At 44.3% G+C, this 24233-nt stretch overlaps 1 protein-coding gene across 2 annotated transcripts; it reads right to left on the reverse strand.

The window, feature by feature from the left end:
* Nucleotides 1-547: 547 nt before the first annotated feature.
* Derl1 (derlin 1) lies at nucleotides 548-23576 on the reverse strand. Of its 2 annotated transcripts, XM_052160544.1 has the most exons (8): nucleotides 23229-23576; nucleotides 13645-13756; nucleotides 9944-10008; nucleotides 9000-9026; nucleotides 8449-8544; nucleotides 7314-7366; nucleotides 5448-5558; nucleotides 548-1916 (listed from the first exon to the last, which is right to left on the reverse strand). In XM_052160544.1, the coding sequence occupies exons 1-8, from the start codon at nucleotides 23379-23381 to the stop codon at nucleotides 1778-1780; spliced, it is 756 nt and encodes a 251-aa protein (XP_052016504.1). In that variant the 5' UTR covers nucleotides 23382-23576; the 3' UTR covers nucleotides 548-1777. The 2 variants fall into 2 exon arrangements, with proteins under 2 accessions (XP_052016504.1, XP_052016505.1); XM_052160545.1 differs by lacking the exon at nucleotides 13645-13756 and having other exon boundaries at nucleotides 23229-23309.
* Between the last annotated feature and the right edge of the window lie 657 nt (nucleotides 23577-24233).

Consider the following 24233-nt stretch of genomic DNA (forward strand, 5'->3'; position numbering starts at 1 on the left):
TTGGTAAAACTATCCTGGAAGGATAATAAAATTATCAGCTTCCTAATCATGTCCAGGAGAGAGAATTTTATGAACATCTGCATTGTACAGAAAAGTTCTCCATACTCGCAGACCCTTAGAAAAGCCAGTGCTCCCAGGATCCAGCCGGGAACTGGGACACAGAATAATCTCTCTCCACCTTGCACAGGGAGATCGGCCCGTGGAATCCTACACACGCACATTTCATCACAGCCTTGGGTCAGGAGAACCAGGAGGTTTACGGTCAGCCTCTCTCCACCCAATAGTTTATCACATAAATTAAATATGGAGAGGTACAAACTTATGAGAAAGGGAGAGCTCTTTTTCAAACTCCCCCTTCCTAATATAATACACATCACAGCTTTAAGGAGCAGAGAAAGACAAGTCGCACTGTTAGAGCACATTTCCTCAAAGGAAAAAGCAAAGTATCAAAACCCTTCAGATATCACTCAGAGCACACCGGCTACATCACATGCAGCCAGCAGTCTGACTTCAGAATGACAACATAAAGTAACTATATAGAGCACTGTAGCCTTCAGAAAACTTTATTTAGTGATAAGCTGAGCTCTGCTGGCGAAAGCCCACCTATAAAAAGGGAGCAGGTCTGATTCACAAAGTGTATACATGCATGACCCAAGATAATCAAGACCTTCAAACGCAAATGACCCTAAAGCTATCGGAACCTCTAATTCTGAGTGGTTCATTCAGATGTGCCTCTATTAGCCTTAAAAACTAGTCAGCACACATCTGAAGAGCTGCACTCCCCTTACCATTAACACAAACACTTGACCAGAAAAGGCATGGGACAAAAAACAATGAACGAAAACTTTAGAGTCGGACACTCTCTTCACCACCGACTCAGTGAACACACGTCCACGTGGGGATGAAGCAGAATCAAGCTTGGCTCCAGGGGCGTGTGTCTGGCCGATGGGATCTGGAACATCCTAGCATAACACAGAGCAGCACAACTGCTCTGGGCACACAGAGCCCCCCTGGGAGAAACACAGGGGATGACAGCTAAACAATCCTCTGAGTGAGGAGCAACTCCACTATGGTTCTGATCACTTGGCTCAGAGGGAGAAAAGTACCGAGCAACAAGTCCTAAGGCTTGTACTCCCCGTCTGGCTGCCACTGGCTCACTCAGTGGTACCTTTGTGTATAAATATCTGAGAAGGCGGCAAATGGCGGCACTGCGGACAGGTGGACGCAGGCCCCACAGCAGAGAAAGCTCTTCCTCTGCTGCTCCGGTCTTCTCCCTACTGTTACAGTCCTGCCCGTGATGGCCGAGAACGGTGTGTGAACCAGCTCTTGCGGACCAAGCTTTGGCAAAAGTCAGTAAGTGAGTCTGTCAAAGGTAAAACCCTTCTGTGGACAACTCTAGCTGCAACTCTGGGGACACGTGTGTGAGAGAGGGCAGGGGCCTTTGACAGGATTTGGTTAATCAAGCCCGCTTTCCCAGCTCATTATTCAGATTGAAGGGGAGGAAGAGAAGACACCAGACCAGAAAGTGAGTCAGTTTTGAAATCTGCACAGCTGATATTTGTTCTTCATAGCAGTAAGGACTTGAATGAGAATCATGAAACTTGAGGAACACTTGTATTTTCCTTCAGGATTTAAAAATGTGTCTTGTACCGAAAGACTACATTCAGTGTGGGTCAGGTCCAAGAGCGGCAGCAAGGCTCGGCCAGTAAGCGTGCCCAGCACTGGGAGGAGCCTGTCATCTGCTTAGCATGGCTGGTGAGCAGGCCAGGGCTGCTCCTCACTGGTCTCCAAGTCGGAAGCCCTGGCCCCAGTTGTGTCTCCCGCCTCCGCCATTCTGATCAGCAGCTCGCCTCACGCTGGCAGGGGGCACACCAAACCCTGACACCCCTCCTCTCCTGCTGGGCAGCCAGCGGTACCTGGAGCAGAGAGAAGGAAAAGAGACACAGAGAGAACAAAGTCACTTGCATGCCCTCTCCTGTCGCGTGGAACATCTCCCTCTCCTGGAGGTTCCAGGACACTTGTCACGCTGACACAGGCCAGGGACACTGTCTTCTTTAGTTCTCTGCTCAGCACTTGCTGACTGCGATGCCCTGACCACAGATGGCACTTGCTTTTCATGTTTCTTAACTTTATCAAGCTTTCAGTTAACTTCACGCTAAATTCACGCTCTCCACATTTTCCCCACTGATTATAAAAGTAATTCATGCAGAGCAATATGGAAACAAACAGATTATATCCACAGCCCAACAAGCAGAATGGCTCCTTGCCGTGTCAGCACATGGGTCAGACTGGATCAAAGATTTCAAAGTGACTCACTTCCAGAGGACAAACCCACAAGCAGCAGCAGGTCTGGGCTGAGACGTGCAGGCCACAGGCTCTCTGTCTGGAAGCTGTGAGTGAATGTCTAGTTTACTCATCGCCTGCTTCCAAATGCATCCTTCCCATCCCAGCCACACATCAACACCGCAGCCCAAACGGTCCCATGATGTCTCACCTTACAAATTAATAAACCAGGCATCACAGGACAGCTAACAAACGTCAACCCCTGTCTGTGTAATTCTTAGTAACAAGTCCCAACACTTATCTTCACTCTCTGCATTACTAGTAAACTGACAATGTGTTTCTAGGGTTCTAAAGTTTAAATTTCTGCTGGAAGGCAGAGAGTACAAATTGATACCCTGGTTTTAACCCCTTGAAGCCAGAATAAGTCATGACAGATGACTTCTCACATCGCAGCTAATAACAACCGGAAGCCAAAGCAGCTTAACGTTCAAGGAGCGCCTGTGCTGTAGCATGTTTAGCAGTTCACTGAATTGTCACAGCGACCCTGTGAGGACATCATACACACACACACACACACACACACACACACACACACACACACACCTCTCTTTTCCTTTCTGGCTGCTCTGGGGCAGTGCTCTGGGGTAGGCAAGTGCTCTACCACTGAGCTCACAGTCCCGCTTTTGTAAATTTTTCTTGCAACAAGGTTCCGCTAAGTTGCCTAGGCTGGCCCTGAACTGCAGAACCTCTGGCCTCACCCTCCGAAGTATCTAAGATTAGAGACATAGGCCACAGTTCCCAGCAATCACACTTATTAAGTGGAAGGGAAGCACGACTGAGAGGAGTTCTCCAAGCCTCGGCACCCACCGTGGCCCCAAGCCAGCGCCTCCCCTCCTTACCGGGCCACAATGGTTAGTACTACTGCTGTAAAGCAGCAAGCGGGGGGCATCAATTTGTAATATTTTTAATACCTTCAACCTCCTTCCCACACAAGAGAGAAAAGACCCCTCCTTAGACAGAAAATTAACTGCTGCAAAGAGCTATATAAAAGGAGACATAGCTGCTTATTAAATGGAATACAGAATACGAATCATCTTAGAAACCTGTAAGTCAACTCCTCTCTCTTAAATAAATACACAGCCAAATATGGTGACCCACACCTATAATCCAGGCACTTGGGAGGCTGAGGCAGGATGACAAACCCCCAGTCATCAGTGGCTATGCAGCAAAACTCTGTCTCTAAAAAACTAAAAAATAAAAATAAAATACAGTTTTATCATTAAATCAAAGTGTCGCTTCCAGGTGCCAAACTGTCAACATCTATGACATTTTGTACAATACTCCTCTAAAGTATGTAATAAAATACAGCACTTGAAAAGGCACTGAGGCTGTCTCCTCTGCTGAACACTCAAGACAATATAGAAGCCAACTTCATTGCTTAAGCTCTGAGTGAAATTAAATGCCAGTAATTAGAATAAAAAGACACCCAATTATACATAATCAACAAAAATTTATGGTAATTCTAAAGCAGTTACTGCTTTTGCAAGGAGCTACATTTTACCATCTGATCTTTATGCAAAATGCAACAGAAGGGCGTCCACCAACAGAGAGAGCGCAAGTGGAAGGCGGGCTCCAGTGTGCAGCCGTAATTTTACCGTTGGAATTTTCTACACTTTTGTCCACAATTCAAAAATATCTGTAAGCTGTTAAGTCAGAAAATATCCATTTAAGGTAAAGTAACTGTTGGCTACTCCCTGGAGCCCAGGCTTTTTAGAGCGGCTGCATCTGCCAACCTACTTGATAAACCTAGAACAAACCTGCTGCCACTGTGTCCTTTGGTAACTAGAAAACAGACTGGTCATTTGTTTTCCAGCCCGAGGCACAAAGAGAAACAAATTTCTTTTTATTCTCTTTTAAAAACAAACAAACAAGCCACTGGATTTTTCTGATTATAGTTCGAAATCAAATGTCTTCTACAAACATCCCCTAGCCTGAACAGAGCTGGGCAGATGAGACTACTAAAGTGTTTCTGCCCTCACCTACTCCTTGAAAAGAGAACTGCAAACAACTTGATTCAAAGGGGTCTGTCATCTTTAAACTCTTAAATGCAAGTGATTATACCACAGCCCTTATGGGATTAGGTGTGACTGCCAGGCAGGCAGGCTGGGACACCCATATGGTGATTTGACTGGTTCTGATTTTAAGCCTTTTGCTTCACTGACAGAATCCAGTGTTTGAACATCTCTTCTCAGCCACCAGCCCTCCCGGAGACATTAGGCACAGGACTTTTATTAACCCAGAGCCTGGTACTATGCCATTAACCCAGAACCCACCATTATGCTTCCAACAATGAGCCTTGCTCTACCCAGTCCTGTGAGACAGGGACAGCCTTTCAACTAAGACTTATGAACACAAAGTTAGAGGTTTTAATAAGTAACTTCACCAGTATCAAAAACAGTACACAAAGGGAATGGTATCTGATCCCCAGAAGATCCCACCCTTGGCCTCTTCTACTTAATCAACTCTAAAAGGAAAACAACCAAGCACCTACTTCCGAGGAGTTGGGACTGCACCACAAATCTCAAGTCTCTCGTTTAAACTTTAAACAATCTACAAATGTTCTAGTCTATAGATTTACTATATGAAAGGTTAAACCAGGCAGGGTGGTGGCATACCTATGGTCTAGCACTTGGGAGACTGAGGCAGATGGATGGACAGTTTGAGGTCAGCCTGAGCTATATACAACAGGGGCTGTGTCCCTAAACCAAAAACACATAAAAACCTTTTTAAAATTGTAAATAATAAGCTAACTTACTCAGTCAACATTATGGGTGTGAAACCAATGTTGCAAGAAAAAAAAATGTAGTGTTATCCTTTATGACATTTGTCCCCTAGCCAGCTGCTTGGCACTTTAAAGTAGCACCAAGTAACTCAGCCTGCTCAGCACAGAGATCTTTGTAATGGCTTAACCTAGCCAGCTGTCACGAGAGGGACTCAGCTGTGGCATCAATCCCTGGCTTCCTGACTGAGGCCACGGTAAGAACTTTATTGGCTCACATTTCTCCCTCAGAGAGGGAGTGAAGTGTCTCCTCATCAAAGTGTCTCCTATCAGGATACCTGGAACCACAGGACGGCACAATGTTCAAGAAGAGAAAAAAACTTACAAAAACTGAGGTGTGGACAGAAAATTCCTTCCTCCCAAATCCATAGGGTATCTGAACATCAGGAAGAAATAAAGATGCCCAACAAGGTTTCCAATGAGTTCATTGATCACCCTGCAAAGAGAGTCAAGTCAGTGCAAAGACACCCAGACGGCGAAGGGAGCTGGGCGAGCTGTAACTGAGAGCCTGGGAAAATCGCCTTCCCTGCCGTCCATTACAGTCCCTGGGAGTCAGCGCCAGCTCTACAATGGGCCCTTTTACAGTGTGAGTGACAAATGTATTCTGAGGGAGAGGGAAATCAGGCTGGAGAACTAATGAGGCACACAGCTTCAAGGCCAAAAGCACCTCTGACATCTCGTCCGAGCCCCCAGTGCAGCGTGTCTCAGGAGGCGGGTGGGTGCAAAGCAAGTTAGTTTCTGAGTTCTTGCCTTCCTTCACACACGATGTTTGTAAACCTGACAAATGAGCAGACTACCAAGGGAAGAGCACGGGAGGGAGGGAGGGAGGAAGGGAGAGAGACAAGCACTGCTCCTTCATTGCTGGAGCTGTGATTCATTCGCATCTCTCTTGCATCCCATCAGTGAGATGAGACACACAGGACAGCTGAGCCTTGCCCTGCATCCTAAAGTCAGTACTGACTCTTCAGGTCTCCCGGGCTCACACAGGCACCTGCAGCAGCCGTGGCTGCTATTTACAAATCCTTCTTCCGTCTTTATCCACAATGCGATTCTTGCCGGAGCAAATGAACACCTGTAACTTCCCACATTCGGCCCGTGTGGGTGGGGGAGCGAAGAGGGGGCTGACCGACGTCAAAAGGTGCTAAACTCTACACTGTCCTTCCTTCTCTTCAGTCCACTCCTTCTCTCTGGAAATACCCAGGAGGAGTAAGGCCCATACAGCTCAAATACATCAGCTATATGAAGGACTAGTACTTTTGAAATCTACTAACTCTTGAAAATAGTGGGTAAGAAATGAGAGCTCTTAAAAATCTCTAGCTTGTGTTATGGTTTTGATTTGGTTTATTCGAGAAAGGGTCTAGCTGTGTAGCCCTGGCTGACCCACCTGCCTCTGCTCCCCAAGTGTGCCACCATATCAGTCAGAAGAACGTTCTTCTCATTCTCAAATATTTAAAAAAAATTATCTGTAATTGTTGTGCATGCCTAGCGTTTACACAACATGGGCACAAGTCCCGAGGAGGCTGGAGATATCAGATACCCCTGGAGCTAAAGTTAGAGGGCAGTGGGCACAATTGCTGGGAACCAGTCCCCACCCCCACCCCACCCCATCCCACCCCCACCCCCGACAGCTCCTTCTAGACGGTCTCTCTCTAAACTTAAGACTGGAAACATGAGAGGTTTTCCTACACCTGGAGTACCAACTCCAGACCAAGGGAGGAGAAACCTGACCCTGCCAAAGGAAAGTTCTACGCCATCAGGACATGCACAGAAGCACTTCTCATCTGAGACTCTCCATTCCGATGGCAGGAGGCCATTCCCAAGGCATTCTGGGAGTGCCTGAAAAAATGAGCAGGAGTCTTCTGGAGAAGCTCCCAAGACAAAGCAAGGCAAATGAGCTCTGTATTTGCTCAGTACGGATACCGAATCCAGACAGGCACATATATATTCCAACAAACAGGTCTAGAAACACAGTGTATCTCATGACAAGCTAACAAAATGAGAGCCATCCCATGTCAACGGTGCTTAAGTTCTGCAGTACAACCAACTGTATCCAAACATTTTGCTCTATGAGGTTTTTAACATATCAACACTTGAGGTCTTTAAAGTCTTTAAAGGCCTGAGAAAGGAAAATAAAGATGAATTAAGTTTCCCAAGGATTAGTTTCCAGATAAATAAATCTAACATTACTTACGAGCCTCCAATGATATAGTTGAATCCGAGGATAACCCAAGGCAAGTAACAGGCCTAGGAAAGAGGACACAGGTGTGAGCTGCCGCATCTGAGGACACAGGGCGCCACAGGGACTGAAATGGGGAGGAAACAGTGACCAGGAAGGGCTTTAGAGAAATCACTAGGTCACTATAAAAGTTCTCAAAGCTAAGGCCACCCTGCTGCATGCACACCTTCCTATGTAAAACTATACTGATTTGTACACTTATAACTTCTAGGAAGGAGTCCTGCTGAGTCAATATTCACCAAGAAACAAACAAGGATCTTATGAATGACAGTAAAAACAACCCAAACAGAACCACTGGAAGACTCCAAAAGCAGATTTTTACAAGTAATTAATTTGAATTTTTATCTAACATTGAGTGTGAATGTCTTGAACAGTCTCCCAGTAGGATATTAGGGCTCCAGATCTGACGTCCTAGAATAAACTTAAGCTGAGTGAACTTCCAGGGAACTTCAAAAACTAGTAAAAGGAAGCTTATAAATAGCTGTAAGTCTAACTGCAGTAAGTACTAGCCCACAGACTAGACAAGTCTAACTCCAGGCATGAGACTCAAGCAATATTCAGTTCTTTAACGAATAGGACATTACAGGTAGAAAACAGTAGCTCAGGTAGCATCTGGGGAGGGGGTACTATTCTAGGTACAGTATGTAGCACCTAACAGAGTGCAGGAGTGACAAAAAGATTAGAAATCAGCAGGGCTCTCGTATGTTCTCTCTCTTGAGATCCCTCTTGTGTGCTCGCTCATTCTCTCTCTCTCTCTCTCTCCCCCCCTTTCCCTCCCTCCCTCCCCCCTCTCCCTCTCTCTCTCTCTCTCTCTCTCTCACACACACACACACACACACACACACACACACACACACACACACACGATCACTAAGTGACATATCCCTGAAGAGGTTCAGAGGGTTTGGAAGTAACAATAGCAAGGGATGCTGGGATGGCTAGGAGCAGGACTGAGGAGGGGGAGGAAGACACCTGCCTATGGTACACTACTCTGCAGTGACCCCTTCTGGAAGTGTCAGAAGGTGCACTTCTGAGCTCAGGCAAGTTACCACAGACAAAAACTGAGCTCTGTTCCTCTGAGGGGAAATACCTTAAATCGTGTTCCAAACCAAAATGATACAATCAGGTCTCTGTTCAGCTGGGCCCAGACGTAAAGTACTGACATGATCAGAGGAATCATCAGCAACTGCAAATGAAGTCAAGATATGAAACTCAGCTCCAGAAGCACTTAAGGGCTTAGTGTGACTGTCTACCCTGCCTACCTCCAAAAATCTGCACAGGAAACCCTAATGTTACATCACAAACTAGCTGCATTATTTGTCATACAATGAGTGCCATAAAAATCTATGCTCAATACATGAAGCCAGAAACATCAGTTCAAGCTGTTATGTGAAGGAAAAAAATTTTCCTTAACCACCTAATCTGTTTTAAATGAATACAAAACCCCACACACACCCAGGAAATACTGCATAACCACTACTCTGAGGGTTCAGGCATAAGCCAGAAATGAACAGGAAAGCCAGTGGTTTAGATGATGCCTACGGGAGCCTCAGGGGCTTAGCTAACAGGATATTCAGTTCTCATTCTATACATTCACTGTGACCCCAACTTCTGAAACATGCAAACAGTTGAAAGCCTTACCTGCATATCCATTGCTAAGCCAGTAATCTTGGTTTGTAAAGTTAAAGATCACATGTAGAAAGCACAGATACCAAGGTGGAGCTGACCATTTCCCTCCAGTGGACTTCATTACACTGTTCCGAAGGAAAACACTTTCTAGCAATCAGATTACTTAAGATATGGGAATGCACAAAACATCTGAGCACTGCAGAAATATCCCACTAGCCTGTACAGTGAGTCAGTAGAGTAGGAGACACGGAAATGAACCACCTCATCATGACCTGGTCACTGGCATCTTCTTCTATGCCCTGCTACTGTTTTACTATTTACCATTCGAGTACAGGATGGAGAGGTCTGTGCATTTGAAACAAATGCTTATATTCAGGGATAGCTTTATTATTATTTTTTTTAATTCCATTCTCTTAAAGGAGAGGCTGTGTTCCAGGCCCTCAATGTTTCTGGCTCTTGGCCAAGTTTAAATAGTAGTCAGGTCCAACTGTTTGCTTATCAACCGTGCCTCACACCGAGAGAGACTATGCCCAGAGTGGGTGCCTTAGGGACTAGATTATTATTTAGGACCAAAAGATGGACAACAACGAAGTCATAAAAAAATGCTGGCTGCAAATTAATTTTCTGCAAAGAACCAGAAAGCTGTCTCGTGGTATGGAGTTTCTGTGCTTCAGTCAACAAACTGTCATCCCAGAGAACACAGAGAACTGGGCTCAAAAAGACAGCAATAAAATTCCACTGAATATGGAGAAAAGTCCCACAGACGACAGTAAGAGGAGCATCCCTAACACACAGGATTCACACTAGCTTTAAAAACAGAATTTAATATTCTCATTATTAACTATAGTTTTTAAAAGGTATAAAAACTGATTTAAATATTTGTATAGAATACTATTTCCCAAAACCTTAAAAGGAAGGTGGGGTGTTCATTTCCAGCTCATAGCCCTGAAGGATACAACGATGCAGACCCAGTTAAAGAGAAGCATGAATAAATAGTCCGCTGGCCTCCCATCAAAGGCTCCTGGAAACAAGCACAGGGCGAACATTAGGCTTCAGAACTGGGACAAAGTAGCCTCTACGGAGAAAAACACTTGAAAAAATTATAATGAAAGCATTTAACATCACTTCTTTAAAGAAAAGTGTGACCTTTAGGACACATGAGCACCACTCTGGGCACCTGTTTGCCTATCCAGGAAATGGGGTTAAATAGGATGGTATGGAAGATTCCTCCCTACGCCAATGCTCACAGCAGCATTAGTCACAGCAGCCACAAAATGGATTAAACTAAGTGCCCATCAACATTATCACTCTATATCATTAGACAATAATGAGGAATGAACTACATCTACATGCTAGATAGAAGAACCTTAAAAGCATGACACTAAGTAAAAGAAACAGTCACAAAAGACCATAGATGGCATGATGCCATCAACTGTGACAAGAAATTACTAGTACAGGCAACTCTAAAGAGCCAAAAGGAAACTGAAGTTTCCTATGGCTTGCGTGGAAGATGAATTGAAGGAAATGGGCAATACGAAAAGATATAGACTGTTAGAGACAAGGAAATGTCATAAACTGATTATGATAATGGCTGCACAATTCTACATACATACTAACTGAATTGTGCCCTTTAAACTCACATGAGGAAGGCAGATGGGAGGTGCTTACCATCCCCCCCCTGAAATCCATGGACTGTGGGAGCTAAGGGCTTCCCTGTATACTAAAACCTACAAATAGCCACAATCTTTAGAGAAAATGCTATAATATTTGCATAGAACCTACATATTCTGACACATACTGTAAGATAGATCACATCACCTATGGTCCCTTTTACAATGTAAATTGTGTGCAACCAGTTGCTATAACGTGTTGTTTAGGAAGTAATGCAAGGGGGAAACTGTATGAGGTCAGTAGACTTATTTTCCAGATATTTTCAATTTTCCAGGCAGTTGACTCAGGACATAGAACCCACAGATAAAGAAAGCAACTTTTTGAGCCGGGCGGTGGTGGTGCACGCCTGTAATCCCAGCACTCTGGGAGGCAGAGGCAGGCGGATTTCTGAGTTCGAGGCCAGCCTGGTCTACAGAGTCAGTTCCAGGACAGCTAGGGCTACACAGAGAAACCCTGTCTCGAAAAAAACAAATCCAAAAAAAAAAAAAAAAAAAAAGAAAGCAACTTTTTATCTCAAAGAAACTGTTTCAAAAATGCCTCTTAGCCTGCACATTTCAAAAGTGCTCTGACTGGAAAGAAAGGGAAGCCACTTCTAAGGATAAAAACAAATGAAACCAACCAGCAGTGTAGCAGTGCAGGTTCTCTTACCTGTTTTTCATACACAAAATATTAGAGCAGCTTGCATTACCTGACCAAATTAATAAAGTGGGCAAATGGACTGGAGATAAACAAGAGCAGAAGGTGGCCACAGACCCTCTGATCTCGCTCCACATCACCAGGAGTCCTTATGGCCCGGCTGCAGAGCCTTGCTGGGTACCATTGAGTGAAACAGAATTATATGTGACATTCTGCTTCAAACAACTGGGGCAAGGGCACCTGATACAGACAAAACAAGACTGCGAATGGGGGGGGGGGGGGGGGGTGACAGTCAAGGAGACTCACACCCGCACACACACACACACCACAACATGAGTGAATGTAACAGGAGTCTGCACTGACAAAGACAACACCGATTGAAAGAAGCTGGTCACAAACTGATATCAAACATGGCCCATAAGGCAAATCCACACAGAAAGCAGCCTGGCAATAGCCAGGAGCTGGGGCCGGGGGTGTCCGGCAGGGGTGCTGATGAAAACACTGAAATTCAATTGCCGTGATGGTTACAAATACATTATAAAAACCAGTGACTCGCAGGCTCACAGAGGGCTAAAATGTGATGTGAGATGAATTTTTCTCAGTAAGAAGAAAAAGGTTCACTGACTACATTCTCTAAGAAGACCTTGCACGTGTCTCACTGTCTCCATAGTAAAAGCTTCTCCACCCTGTCACGGATCCGCTCTTCACCCAGAATGCACCACACTGGTGTGTAAAGTAAGAGCCACTCCAACAACGCCATCATCAAATAGATAGACCGGAAGAGCAGAACACTCTACTCAGCTCTACCACGGAGAACTGGACGAGGGAAAGTGAGCCCAGGTGCGGTCCAGGAGAGAGAGTTCGGTATGGTGGTAAGGCCTAGCACATTTACTTGTGTGTGGGGATGGGTTTGCATGTGCGTGTGTGTATGGACATGTCCATTAGTGTGCATGTAAACAGAGGTCAGAGGATAACTTGCTGGGCCTCAGTTCTACATTTCCACCATGTGGCCTTCAGGAAACTGAACTCAGGCTGTCAGCCTTGGTGGCAACGGCTGTGACACAGAGGCAAACTTTCAAATACTTGAGCAGACTCTTAAGGATGTGTCAGAAACCTGACCTAGGTAAGAGCCAGCAGTTCTATAAAATCTCTGAAGTCAGCCAACCTTTGCAAATGACTTACACGCAACAAAAGTGGATCTGTATTTTAACTGGGGTATCAATTTACTGCTTCCTTGTATAAGTAACTCAAACTAGCATATAAGGTATTGTAGAAATACTTAATTCAACAAGACACTTTTAAAACATATTACTTCTCTATTAAATTATACCTTATATCTGAAAAACTACCGGTGGAGTAAGATGGAAAGGGGTTAACATCTGAAATGTAAATAAAGCAAATATTTAATAAAAAAGAAAGAAAAACTACCACAGTACAAATCCTGCCTTAAAGTTGTTTTCTACATGTATATATGTGTAGTGTGTGTGTGTGTGTGTGTGTGTGTGTGTGTGCGCGCGCGCGGGCGCGCTCTCACACGTGCATGTGCATGTGCCCATGGTGCATGTGTGAAGGTCCGAGGACACAATCAGTATCTTCCTCTATTGTTTACCACCTTACTTTTTGAGCAAGACCTCTGACTGTAACTGGACCCCAACAGCTGACTCCTCTAGATGGAGAGAGCCCCCCAAGAGTCCTTGGGGTCTTGGTCTCCAGGCACTGGACTGCAGGTGCACAGTGCCACACCCAGCTTATCTGCATTGTTGATGGGATCTGGACCACACCCTCACACACACACTCTCTCTGCACTGAGCCATCCTCTCCAGCCCCAGGCTGGGCGTTTTTACCTCTGAGGAGACAGGTCTGAACAGCCTCACACTCCATCTGAGAGATGCATACATACATTCTAGCCTGGTTTCACTCTAGCAGGACGAAGACAACAGTAAGTGTAAGAACACAGCCCAGACATTCAGGAGATGGGAAGACATGCAAAGTTTTGATCTGATGTTATTTCCTTCTATAACAAATTACAACTCATTCTGTGATTAAAAACTCAATCAGGCTGGGCGTGATAGTGCATACCTTTAATCCCAGCACTCAGGAGGTAGAGGCAGGTGGATCTCTGAGTTGGAGGTCAACTGGGAATGGCCAGGGATAAATGAGACCCTGTCTCCAACAAATAAACACAAAAACAAAAAACAAAACTCAAATAGTCTAGCCTAATACAGTCATGACCCAGCGAGCATGCAAGAACTATCAATACACATTTCTTTATATAATGTTACTGGCCCTCAAAATCCAAGTCAACATAAGTTAGAATGAAACAACACTTGAACAATGACCGGTAACTTACCTGCTTCAAGTCGTGTCGAATACTGATATAAGAAATATAAATTGACCAAATAAAGAAATCCAGTTCCTGGACCCACGGGAAAATAAAAGGTGGCAGTGAACGGCCTCCATATCTGAGAAGACCAAAACAAACAGCTGTCAGTCTCTCTGACGGGGATGAGCGGGTTTTCTTATTTTAGCCAAACAAAATCACACTATGCAAAGCATTCTTTCAATGAGAGCTAAAGTTACATCATCACCACAGTCTGAGAAAACAGTAGTTCCTGCTGCCTTACATAACATCAATTCACAGATCAATGGAATAATGGGACATCAAAATAATCAGTAAATATTTTTAAACAAGTTAGCAAAATTGATACTGTACAGGCTAGTTTTATATGTCAACTTGACACAAGCTGGAGTTATCACAGAGAAAGGAGCTTCAGTTGGGGGACATGCGTCCATGAGATCCAGCTGTGGGCATTTTCTCAATTAGGGATCAAGGTGGGTGGGTACTGCCTCTGGGCTGGTAGCCTTGGGTTCTATAAGAGAGCAGGCTGAGCAAGCCAGGGGAAGCAAGCCAGTAAGGAACATCCCTCCATGGTCTCTGCATCAGCTCCTGCTTCCTGACCTGCTTGAGTTCCAGTCCTGACTTCCTTTGGTGATGGAAGTATAAGCTGAATAAACCCTTTCCTCCCCACCTTGCTTCTTGGTCACAATGTTTGTGCAGGAATAGAAACCCTGACTAAGACAGATACTATGCAAATGTATGGCTACTCTTGCCTAAGATCAGGCTTACAGATAATCCTAAAGTAAAGTAGCATTCTCAAATGCTAGAGGTTAACAGGAATCAAAACAAAGTGCTAAATAGGCACACACACGCACACACACGCGCGCGCGCGCGCACACACACACACACACACACACACACACCATGAAGAGGGGAAGTCCTAACTCCAATCTCCAAATTTTTTGTTTGTTTGTTTGTTTGTTTGTTTTTAAAATTTGGTTTTTTTGAGACAAGGATTCTCTGTGTAGCCCTGGCTGTCCTAGAACTCACTCTGTAGACCAGGCTGGCCTCGAACTCAGAAATCTGCCTGCCTCTGCCTCCCAATGCCCAGCCTCCAAATGTTATTCAGCAACTCTCCTTTGGGGACAACTGTGTGAATGAACTGAACCCAGGGTAGGTTGGCACACTACCACTGAGACCTGTCTCTGACATTCTGAGAGAGGAGGGACTCACTGCTTTGCACAGGGGGCCTTGAACTTATGCAGCACTGACAGTTCTTAAACTTTCAATCCTCCTGCTTCAGCATCAAGAGTTGCTGGGATTACAAGAGTTGCCTGCTCCACACGGCCAAGCTTTTGGGGTTTTTTTTTGTTGTTGTTGTTGTTGGTTTGTTTTTTGAGACAGGAACTCTCTACATAGCCCTGGCTCAGTATGTAGACCAGGCTGGCCCCCAACTCAGAAATCTCCCTGGCTCAGTTTCCCAAGTGCTGGAATTTAAGGTGCACAACACCATGCCTTGCCCTTGTTTGTAGGGTCTCAGAGCCCAGGCTTACCTGGAACATTCGATCAGCCTGCCTGGCTGCCACCTGCCTGAGACTCCTGAGGGTTGGAACTCCACCGGTATGTGCGGGCATCGCCTGTTCCCTGACTGCTCCACCATCCCTGCACGCATGGTCATGTCCTTGACTGTTCCGCCATTATGCCTCCCTCCTCAGCACACTTTAAATCACAGTTTTAAGTCTTCATTTCCTTGACAAAATATTTCTATTGGCTTCACAGTCTTTCTTTATGTGGATAGCCAAACTTCATTTAAACTGTTATGATGCCACAATGAATATTCTTGTATATTCTCTACACACACACACACACACACACACACACACACATACACACACACACAGAATAAATGCCTGAAAAATCAATCTGTTAGATCAACAGACATATGCACTTATTTTGGTAGATATTGCCAAATGTCTACAGAAATGTTTAATTAATTTATACTTCCTCCTACAATGTAGATGACTGCCATCTTTCTACACATATTCACCACAAAGGATATTTACGGTCACTAACCTAAAAGCTAATTTTTATTTGACTTGAGAAAGCTGAGCATCTTTCTTTATTTTAAAGATGTTAGCACATCCACTGCCCTGATAGATCTGCATCTCTGTATGTCTTATGGAAATTTTCTTATTGCAAGTTACTTTCTGTTCTGTCATTAGATTTACACTTTTAGAGTACTTTTGCTGTATTTTATACAGCAATAACTGTTTTTTAGTATATCTATTCCAAAATAAACTGATTTTATAGGACTTCTGCTGTGTAGTCAAATCAAAAGTTTAACACACAGGCAAATGTACCCATCGCTATCATGCTTGCAAACTCTTCTCGAAGATTTTTTTTCCAAGGACAGAAACATGTTAAATTTTAAAGCCTACTTTTAGATTAGATGATTTAGAATGAATGCCTATACTAAGTTATTTTAATTTCTGGTTTAATAAATATATTTTCATATCTAAAGAAATATAACATTCTTCCTCTCCTTTCTTTCCAAATCCTTTTCCTTGCTAGTCTCAATATTATTCTAAAATAAATCAGATCTGACATCTCTATCTTTTTATCCCTGTGACACTGACATACTCTTGTCTAATTTCCATGGTTATCTACAGAGCTTTCTCTTTTTCCTTTCATAATCAACCACCAAAGCAGGTAACATTTGAAAACTGAACCTCTTGGCCTTCCCAAACACACAACTATACAAAAACAAACAAACAAACAAGTATCTTCTTTCTCCCCTTTCACCCTTACTATTCACTTATATCTCAAAACATTATTGATGATCCCTAGACTTTGGGAAACAAAATGATGTTGACCTTTGACTTAAGAGCTACGTGTCTTATGGCGTACGCTCATGTGCCAAGCAAGACAGGCATGGCTGGATCAATCATGGAGAGACTGTCACAATGAGCAAGAGCTGGCACCAGGAAGGGAAAATACACTCTTGGCACAAAGCCCCCAAGAACTGCAAGAGCACAATAAACAGAAGAGGGCTGCTTAAGATGGGGGGGGGGGGGGGCTGCTAGAATGGAAGACAACAGTCACAGACCCTGCCACACACATCCTGCCAAGCCCGTTCATTCTCCACAGAGAGAAATGGAACTGTCAGAACTTATCGCTCTGTGTAGACTACGTGTGACCTTCCAAGACCCCGGCACTGAAGCAGCAAAGCACCAGGTTAAATCATTTCCATCCACAACCTGACCACAGGAACAGCACTGTCTCAGGAAAAGGGCACTGCGGATGACAAGAGATGCCCTGGAAGGGAAGTTTCTGGAAAGGCATCATTTCTCAGCCCCAATTTCAAATTACAAGGGGAGAATCACACACAGCCCCCATTGGCTAATGTGTTTGCTATTTGTTTAGAGAGCTCTGGGGATGGAACCCAGGACCTTGAATATGCTGGGCAAATGTCCTAACAATTGAGCTATATACATCTCCAGACCTTGATCAATGGCTTAAAAGGGGGGGGGGGGGGGCGCGCTGGAGAGATGGCTCAGCAGTTAGGAGCACTGACTGCTCTTCCAAAGGTCCTGAGTTCAAATCCCAGAAACAACATGGTGGCTCACAATCATCCATGAGATCTGATTGCCTCTTCTGGGGGTGTACTTACATATAATAAATAAATCTTTGGGCCAGAGCAAGAGGGGCCAGAGAGAGAAGAAAAAGTGTCTGAAGACAGCTACAGTGTACTTATATATAATAAATAAATAAATCTTTAAAAAAAAAAAGGATGAATTAGCATACTACTCAATTTATTCACACAAAATGATTCAGAAGGTGGGTTTTATAGATGAGGAAACAGCATTGAAAAGGTTACATAACAGCTAGGAACTGGTGAAGACTGAATTCTGTCCTAGCATGACTCTAGAATTGTAAGACTAAACCCTCCTCTCTACAATGTCACTCAGCAGAGATAGCTGTATTACAATTACATTTAGTAAAATTTCTGCTATCCTTGTGACCTAGGAACAAACTGACAGTAAACCCATCAATTCTGCCTCCCTGTTTGCAAAATCACCAAAATACAGGGCAGAAGCAAGTCCCTAACCTTGGAATTTTGTAAATCTAGACTTCTGAGGTGGCTTTTTCTGCTTACCCAATGAGTGACAGGTGTCCTGGGATGCCTGCCCTCACACTGTCTTATACTGCATAAATGACTGGACTCAAGAAAGCGAATGAAATGTCCTCTGTTTAAAGTGTTTTAAAGCGTATGTGGAGGTATGCTGTTATTACAACCTTTCAGAAAACACCCACTGACCTGGTTTTTAAAATTCACATTTCACCTACTCCAGTATTCCTTTAAGTTACTCAATGCCTGATTTTAGGAGAAAAAAAAAACCCTCAGGCTTTTTTCCCCTGACTACATTTTCTCTAATGCTGATGACACAATACTATTTTTAGCCACTGTGTGCACCTGTTCTTTAGAAATCAGTGTCTGTCAAAATACCTCACTCCTCTTCCCTGTTCATTAAGCTTACCCTTGAGTTATACTTGCTTTCATTCATCTAAGAGACTTATTTTTTTTATTTAAAATTATAATTTGAAATCACTAGGCACTGATTTTTTTTTTCAGAAGGATATAGTGTTTATTTCTGAAATCCCCAACAGCCCCTTCTTTCCTCTATCTGACATGCAAATAGGATAAGGAAACAGGCTTTGTTTGCAGGGCCATGAGTAGAAAGGTACATTTAACTCTAGGAAGCCAAAGGAGCAGGGAAGATGGAAAAAGGCCAACCAACCAACCTAACCTAACCTAACCAGTGAGCCTCAGGCCCCAGTGAGAGCCCTTGTCTCAAAAACCAAGGCTTACAGCTCCTGAGGAATGAATGCCACTCAATTACTCCCTGGTACACTTGTGCATGAGCAAACACACAACACACACACAAACATTCATGCACAAGCACTCGCACATGCATGGGTCTCCAAGCAAGCTCGATGATGGGTAGCACCTGTGAGCTGAATGTTACTCCTATGTCAGCCTACAGTTCAAGTTTACTCTCCTTCCGTGTGTGTGTGTGTGTGTGTGTGTGTGTACACATACATATACATGTGTATATATATATATGTATAAAGCATATATATACACATATACTTATATGGGGAACATAACCCAAATACTCTTAAAACAACCTGCCAAGCTTGCAGCCGTTGGGTTAAATGTGACAATATCTAACTCTGGACAACAAGCTAGAGAAGATGAGAGCTCGTATCTTTCCATTCTAAGTTAGAGGCCTTCTTGCTTTGTTATTCGTTAGTTCTTTTTCCTTTTTTCCTGAGATAGGCTACTCTTGAAGCTATTAGATTAAATCAAGTATGACCTCAAATTTGTGATCTCCTGCCTCTCTACCTCTCCAATGCTGGGATTGCAGACACAGGCCACCATGAGCGGCTTTCTGTGGTACTGGGGATCAAACCCAAGGCTTTGTGAATACTAAGCAAGTGCCACACCAACGGAGCCACACCCCAGCCCTCAGTGGACTTTTTCCTGTTTTTCTTGCTTCCTTTTTACTTTCTTGGATGTCTCCTCACTCTGTAGTAAAGCCAGCCTGAAACTCACTATATACAGCCCAGCCTGGGCTCCGCTTCCCCAACGCTAGAATTACAGGTAGGTACCATCATGTCTAATAAGTTGGAATTCTTTGACAGGGATTAAATAATAACAATAATTCATGAATTATATTTCTAATTTAGCTTAATAGTAAAATCTTATATTATTTACTAATAAAAATGGTCAATCAGTTCAATAGTTTTAATAAACTATTTATTGATTATTATACAATTTTCTATGTGTTATACTTAAGAGAGGTATGAAACAGCTAACATATTTCCTTGATTTGAAGGCACTTTGGTTTATGTTTGCGGAACTAGGACTTAGCTCATAAGTAATGTAATCATTTAATGCAACTTCTACTCTTCTCCTTTCCAAGAAAAAAAAAAGCATTAACTGAGGGCATGCCCTGCAGTCAATAGTCCTGTAACTGATAAATTAGCACATCATTATATTATCACTGCTTTTAGGTAAAGATATTTTAGGTCCAGACAGATAAATAACTTGGTTCACAGCACGCAACTTGTAAGGGTCTGAGCTAGGCATTATGTTAGGAACTAACTACTTGAAATACTTGAAAGCCTGCAACCTTTCTGTCCTAGATAAATTAACCACTTGATGATGCCTTATGATTTTCCAGCTCTAGGAAAAAAGGAAAAATCATTTTCTATAACTAGTTTGTGAAGAAATCACTTTTCAAAACACTTTGCTGAACACTTTGGGGATAAGGGGTTAGTAAGGGATGGAAGACAGCTTAGAGCACTCTTAACTAGGTGAGAGAACCCAGCTAGAGCTGCTCAGAAAGGAGCCAGCATACATCTCAAGCTGGCTGGAGAAACTGGGGGAACGCACATATAGGAACAGCAGCACTGACAAAAAGGGAGTGACGCTATTTTGTTTTTAAAAAATGAAATATAGTGCAGGCTCCACGGGAGACTTATCATCTCAGTGAATAAATACTAAGGCATTGGGGAAACTGCCGCCTCTCTTTAATCATTGGCCGACAGGAAGACACTCCATCACTGCAAAGTGTGTGATAAGGAGAAACTGTGACCAGCCAGGTAGTGAGTCTTAGCCCATTTGTTGTATTTTGTTATCCAAACTGGAGAGCTAGCACTTTAAACTTTATAGCTTTAAACCATCACATTACACAGAAGTAAGGAAAAAGTATCCTTACTTCAAACTGTGAATGCACAATTCTAAATCAATTATCCCACAGTTTTTTAGGCTGACACAGATGGAGTGTCTAAAGAGAGGCGTCTCCTGCAGAAACTGTGAAAGCACACCTTCTGTGCTTTTCCATCATTCTTGCATTGTTTCTGCTAGGTTTGCTACAATCTGCATCTGACGGGCTGGTGTATCCATACATGGGGTGTGGCACAAATGATGTCTCTAGTGGGCTCCTGTTTGGTTTTTTTTTTTTAAACATTATTACATCTGTAGCTTACTAGAAAAGCTTTTGATGTCAGTAATTCCAGCAATCTGGCTACACACAAATGAGCAAGATTTCCCAAGGCTCAAAGAGTCAGTTTTGACCATGTTCTCATAAAATGATTTACAGCCAACGCTCCCCATGCACTCACATTACCCAACAAGGCACTGGGTACAAGGTTCACAACGGCACTCTGCCAAAACGTACTTATTAATGCAATTATTTTCTTAACGCATAATTTATTAGCACAACACTATACAATTCAGGCTGAGCTTTAGACTCGTGTTCTTACAACTGCTGCAGGATGCCTCTACTACTAGGATGCTTGGAAAACACCTCAAGATTTAACTCTAGGTAAAGCACACCATTAATCCACACTTCAAACCAAGCCCAAGCCCCGCTAAGCATTCCCACTCTCAGTAAATTTGTATGTCTCTGAGTCCATTACCCAGTGCCCCCAACACACTGACCGATCCTTAGCGCTGTAAATTTAGACTGTTTGCCTCTTACCATAAACTGCAAGGCTCTCTACGGCTCACTGTGCTGTACGGCACAGACCCCAGGGGAACTCTGTCTTCATCTACCAGGCTTCCCACTTCGGTTGGCTCTCAACTCAAGGCCCAGTCTTCTTTCTAGTCCCACTCTTGGCCGAGTGTCCCAGTTTACTAGTCTTTCTTTCTGAAAGACTGGGTCCAAAAGCCAGATTCAAAGACATTTTCAAGGGTTCTCTTGGATTTTTCAGAAACACTGGTACCTTAAACACTGTCCTCAGCAGTGTGCCTCCCTGTTTTTCTCACAGGATCAGGAACCCCTGTCCTAGTCGCTGTTGTAGGCAAGTGCCCAGCGCATAGCAAGGATAATTTCTACGAACTCAAGCAATATATAGATGAGCAGCTGCTTTGTGCCCAGCACTCATCTAGGTTCTCGGCGGGAAGTGAACAAACGTCAACAGGTGGCATGTAGCAAGAAAAAGGGAAGGGAAGGCAAACAGTGACGGGGGAACACTGATGGACGGCAATCGAAGAAGGCCTACAGAGTTAACATGGCATTTGGGCAGAGACCTGAAAGACACAGATGTGATTGAGTGAGTGAGTGAGTGAGCCATGATTATCTTTTTCAGGAGAGAAATAACATGTCCAAAGGTCCCGGGGTCGACTTAGGTGCTGCAACAGCAAGCTGTGGCACAGACTTTACTCATCCCATTTCACAGATACTGGAGGGAGTCTCGGGAGACTGACAGGGGACATGATGTAGTTTTAACAGGATTGCTCTGGCTGCTCAACAAGCACAAAAAGAGCGAAGCCAACATGAGAACAGCTTGCGATGGAGAAAGGCCTGTATTCTGCATATACACTTGAGGTAGAATTAGCTATCTAGCTGACAGATTCTGGGGTGGGAAAAAGAAGTCAAGGGGCTTTACAAGGTGTGTGTCTCAGTGGTAGAGCATCGGGTTAGCATGTGTTATGCTCCGGGTTTGAGTCCCAGCACTAAACAGTAAAACCAAAAAAGAACTCAGGGATGTCTCTGACTATTAGCTTAAACTCCTCTAGCAAACACAGTTGCTATATGCAAAGATGAAAGGGAGATTTGAGTATATGTCCACTGGTCACCAGGTGGTGATTTCCACCACTAAACTAAAGATACTGGTGTATCTGACAGTCTCCTGATCATGTATTTATGCCTCTGTGTGATAAAGATCTAAGTTCAACGAAGCGCCTACAAGAGGATCCTATAACTGATTCCTGGAGCATATCCCAAGATTTAGGTCAGGAAAATGAGAAATCAGCAAAGAAGACTAGAAAATAAACATCCAGTGGAGAGTAGAGAGAGAAGGCCAAGGAATGTGTAAAAATCCAGATCTAATATTGGGATCTGAGCGTCCCCTGATTAAATTCGATAAAAATAACCTCTAAGAAATTAACATTCTTTGGCTTAGAATGATAATCTTGACTGTTTTCCTGAATGCTTAAGAAAATTAACATCCCCCGTTTCCTGAGTAGTTTACTCATTCGCTGATAACATTTAACTGCTATAAGCCAGGTGAACGGATAGGGCCCGCAAGAAATACAGATAAATTCATTCTTATTAACCTATGCCCTTAAACCACTGCTTTAGGGCGGAGAAAGAAACTGCAAACATGCAAACAACCCATGCAGAAGTAAGTCAAGTAGACACCACTGATTAAAATGGTATCTCCACCCACGACGGGGATAAGAGGGAGGGAGGAGGACATTAAGGCAGGTGGGTCCTGCCAACAGAATGGCAACTTACTTCTCACTATTTCCTTCCGAGTGCGGAAGGCGGGAAGTACAATCTGGCCAGACAGGTATAGTGAGTCACGTCCCAGCAGGCCAATCAGCGACTCCAAATTATCCAAGCCTTAGCACTAGACCCCAGGACCTCCCGGCCCCAAAGGACCCCAGCCTTAAACCCCGGGAGCCGGACGCACTACAGATCCCACCAGACCCAGCGCGCCCCGCAGCCCGGCCGATCCCGTTCTGCCGCCGCGGGGACACCTGGGGGCTGTAGTCTCCACTGCCCGACGCCAGCTACTACCTGGAATCGATAGAGGAAGGCTTCGGGCCAGAGGAAGAAGTAGGCCGGGCTGATAATACCAAGCTTGCCGATCAAGGGGACCGCGACGGTGGCAGCAAACCAGTAGCGCGTGATGGCCGGGATGCTCCTGAACCAGTCCCCGATGTCCGACATGGTCGCCCGTCAGGTGACCGGCTGCGCAGCGCCGCGCGTCCTCCCGTGCCCACCCCGCGCACCGCGGCCGGCTCGGCCAGGGAAAGTGGAGGCGCAGCCGCTGTGCAGGAGGCGGAGACCGACGGACGTGGCGCCACCGAATTCGGACGAGCTAGGCAGCGATCACAAGAGAAACTTCCCCTTCCGGTGGCCGCGGACCACGTGACCAGAAGTGCCCTCCGCGGCTTAAAGGACCAGTGTTGTTTTCGAAGCGCGGTACGTGGTCTTGTTGTCCTGGGGTGGGGCCAAGTAAGAGAGGCGGGGCGACGACGGCACGTCTTTTGGGAAACAGTGGTTGCCCAGAGCAACGGCCAGTACTGCAAGCCAATGGGGATGCTGCATGCCCTTCACCCAGTTTTCGCCGCCAGAGTTGTAATCCTAGTCGTGCCTCTTGAAGAATATTTAATTAAAGGGAGAGGAAGCCATAGTGCAAATAGTTCCTCATTTAGTCGCAACGTCAGCAATTTGTTCACAACTTCAGGCAGATTTCTAGACACTGGGGAATGCAGCTGCTGCTGCACGGTAGTGGTACCTGAACTTTGCAGTCTCAGGATAGACAGAAAAACAAATGAGTAATGAAGAAAAATTTCAGAGGATATAAAAAGGATTAGAATGATGGGGGTGGGGGGGTAGAGTGACAGCGAAGGACCGGGAAATCTTGAGATGCATTTGAGACCGCATTTAATACTGGACATAATCTGGTTCCTTGGTATCTTCAAATTAGAAACAGAAGAAGATGGTTGTTTTAAACAACCGGTGGAAAGATATCGATCTCACTAGAACTTCTATTTCATTGCTGTTGTTTTGGAACTA

Source organism: Apodemus sylvaticus, chromosome 17 (assembly GCF_947179515.1).
Source record: "Apodemus sylvaticus chromosome 17, mApoSyl1.1, whole genome shotgun sequence".
NCBI lineage: Eukaryota > Metazoa > Chordata > Mammalia > Rodentia > Muridae > Apodemus > Apodemus sylvaticus.

Excerpts from the sequence above, each read along its gene's own strand:
- Derl1 (XM_052160544.1), bottom strand. The coding sequence starts at position 23,381 with ATGTCGGACATCGGGGACTGGTTCAGGAGCATCCCGGCCATCACGCGC. Across the intron at positions 8,545-8,999 it reads GCTTAGCAATGGATATGCAG|TTGCTGATGATTCCTCTGAT; the intron begins GTAAGGCTTTCA and ends CTTCATTTGCAG. Across the intron at positions 5,559-7,313 it reads AACTATATCATTGGAGGCTC|GGTGATCAATGAACTCATTG; the intron begins GTAAGTAATGTT and ends CTCTCTTTGCAG.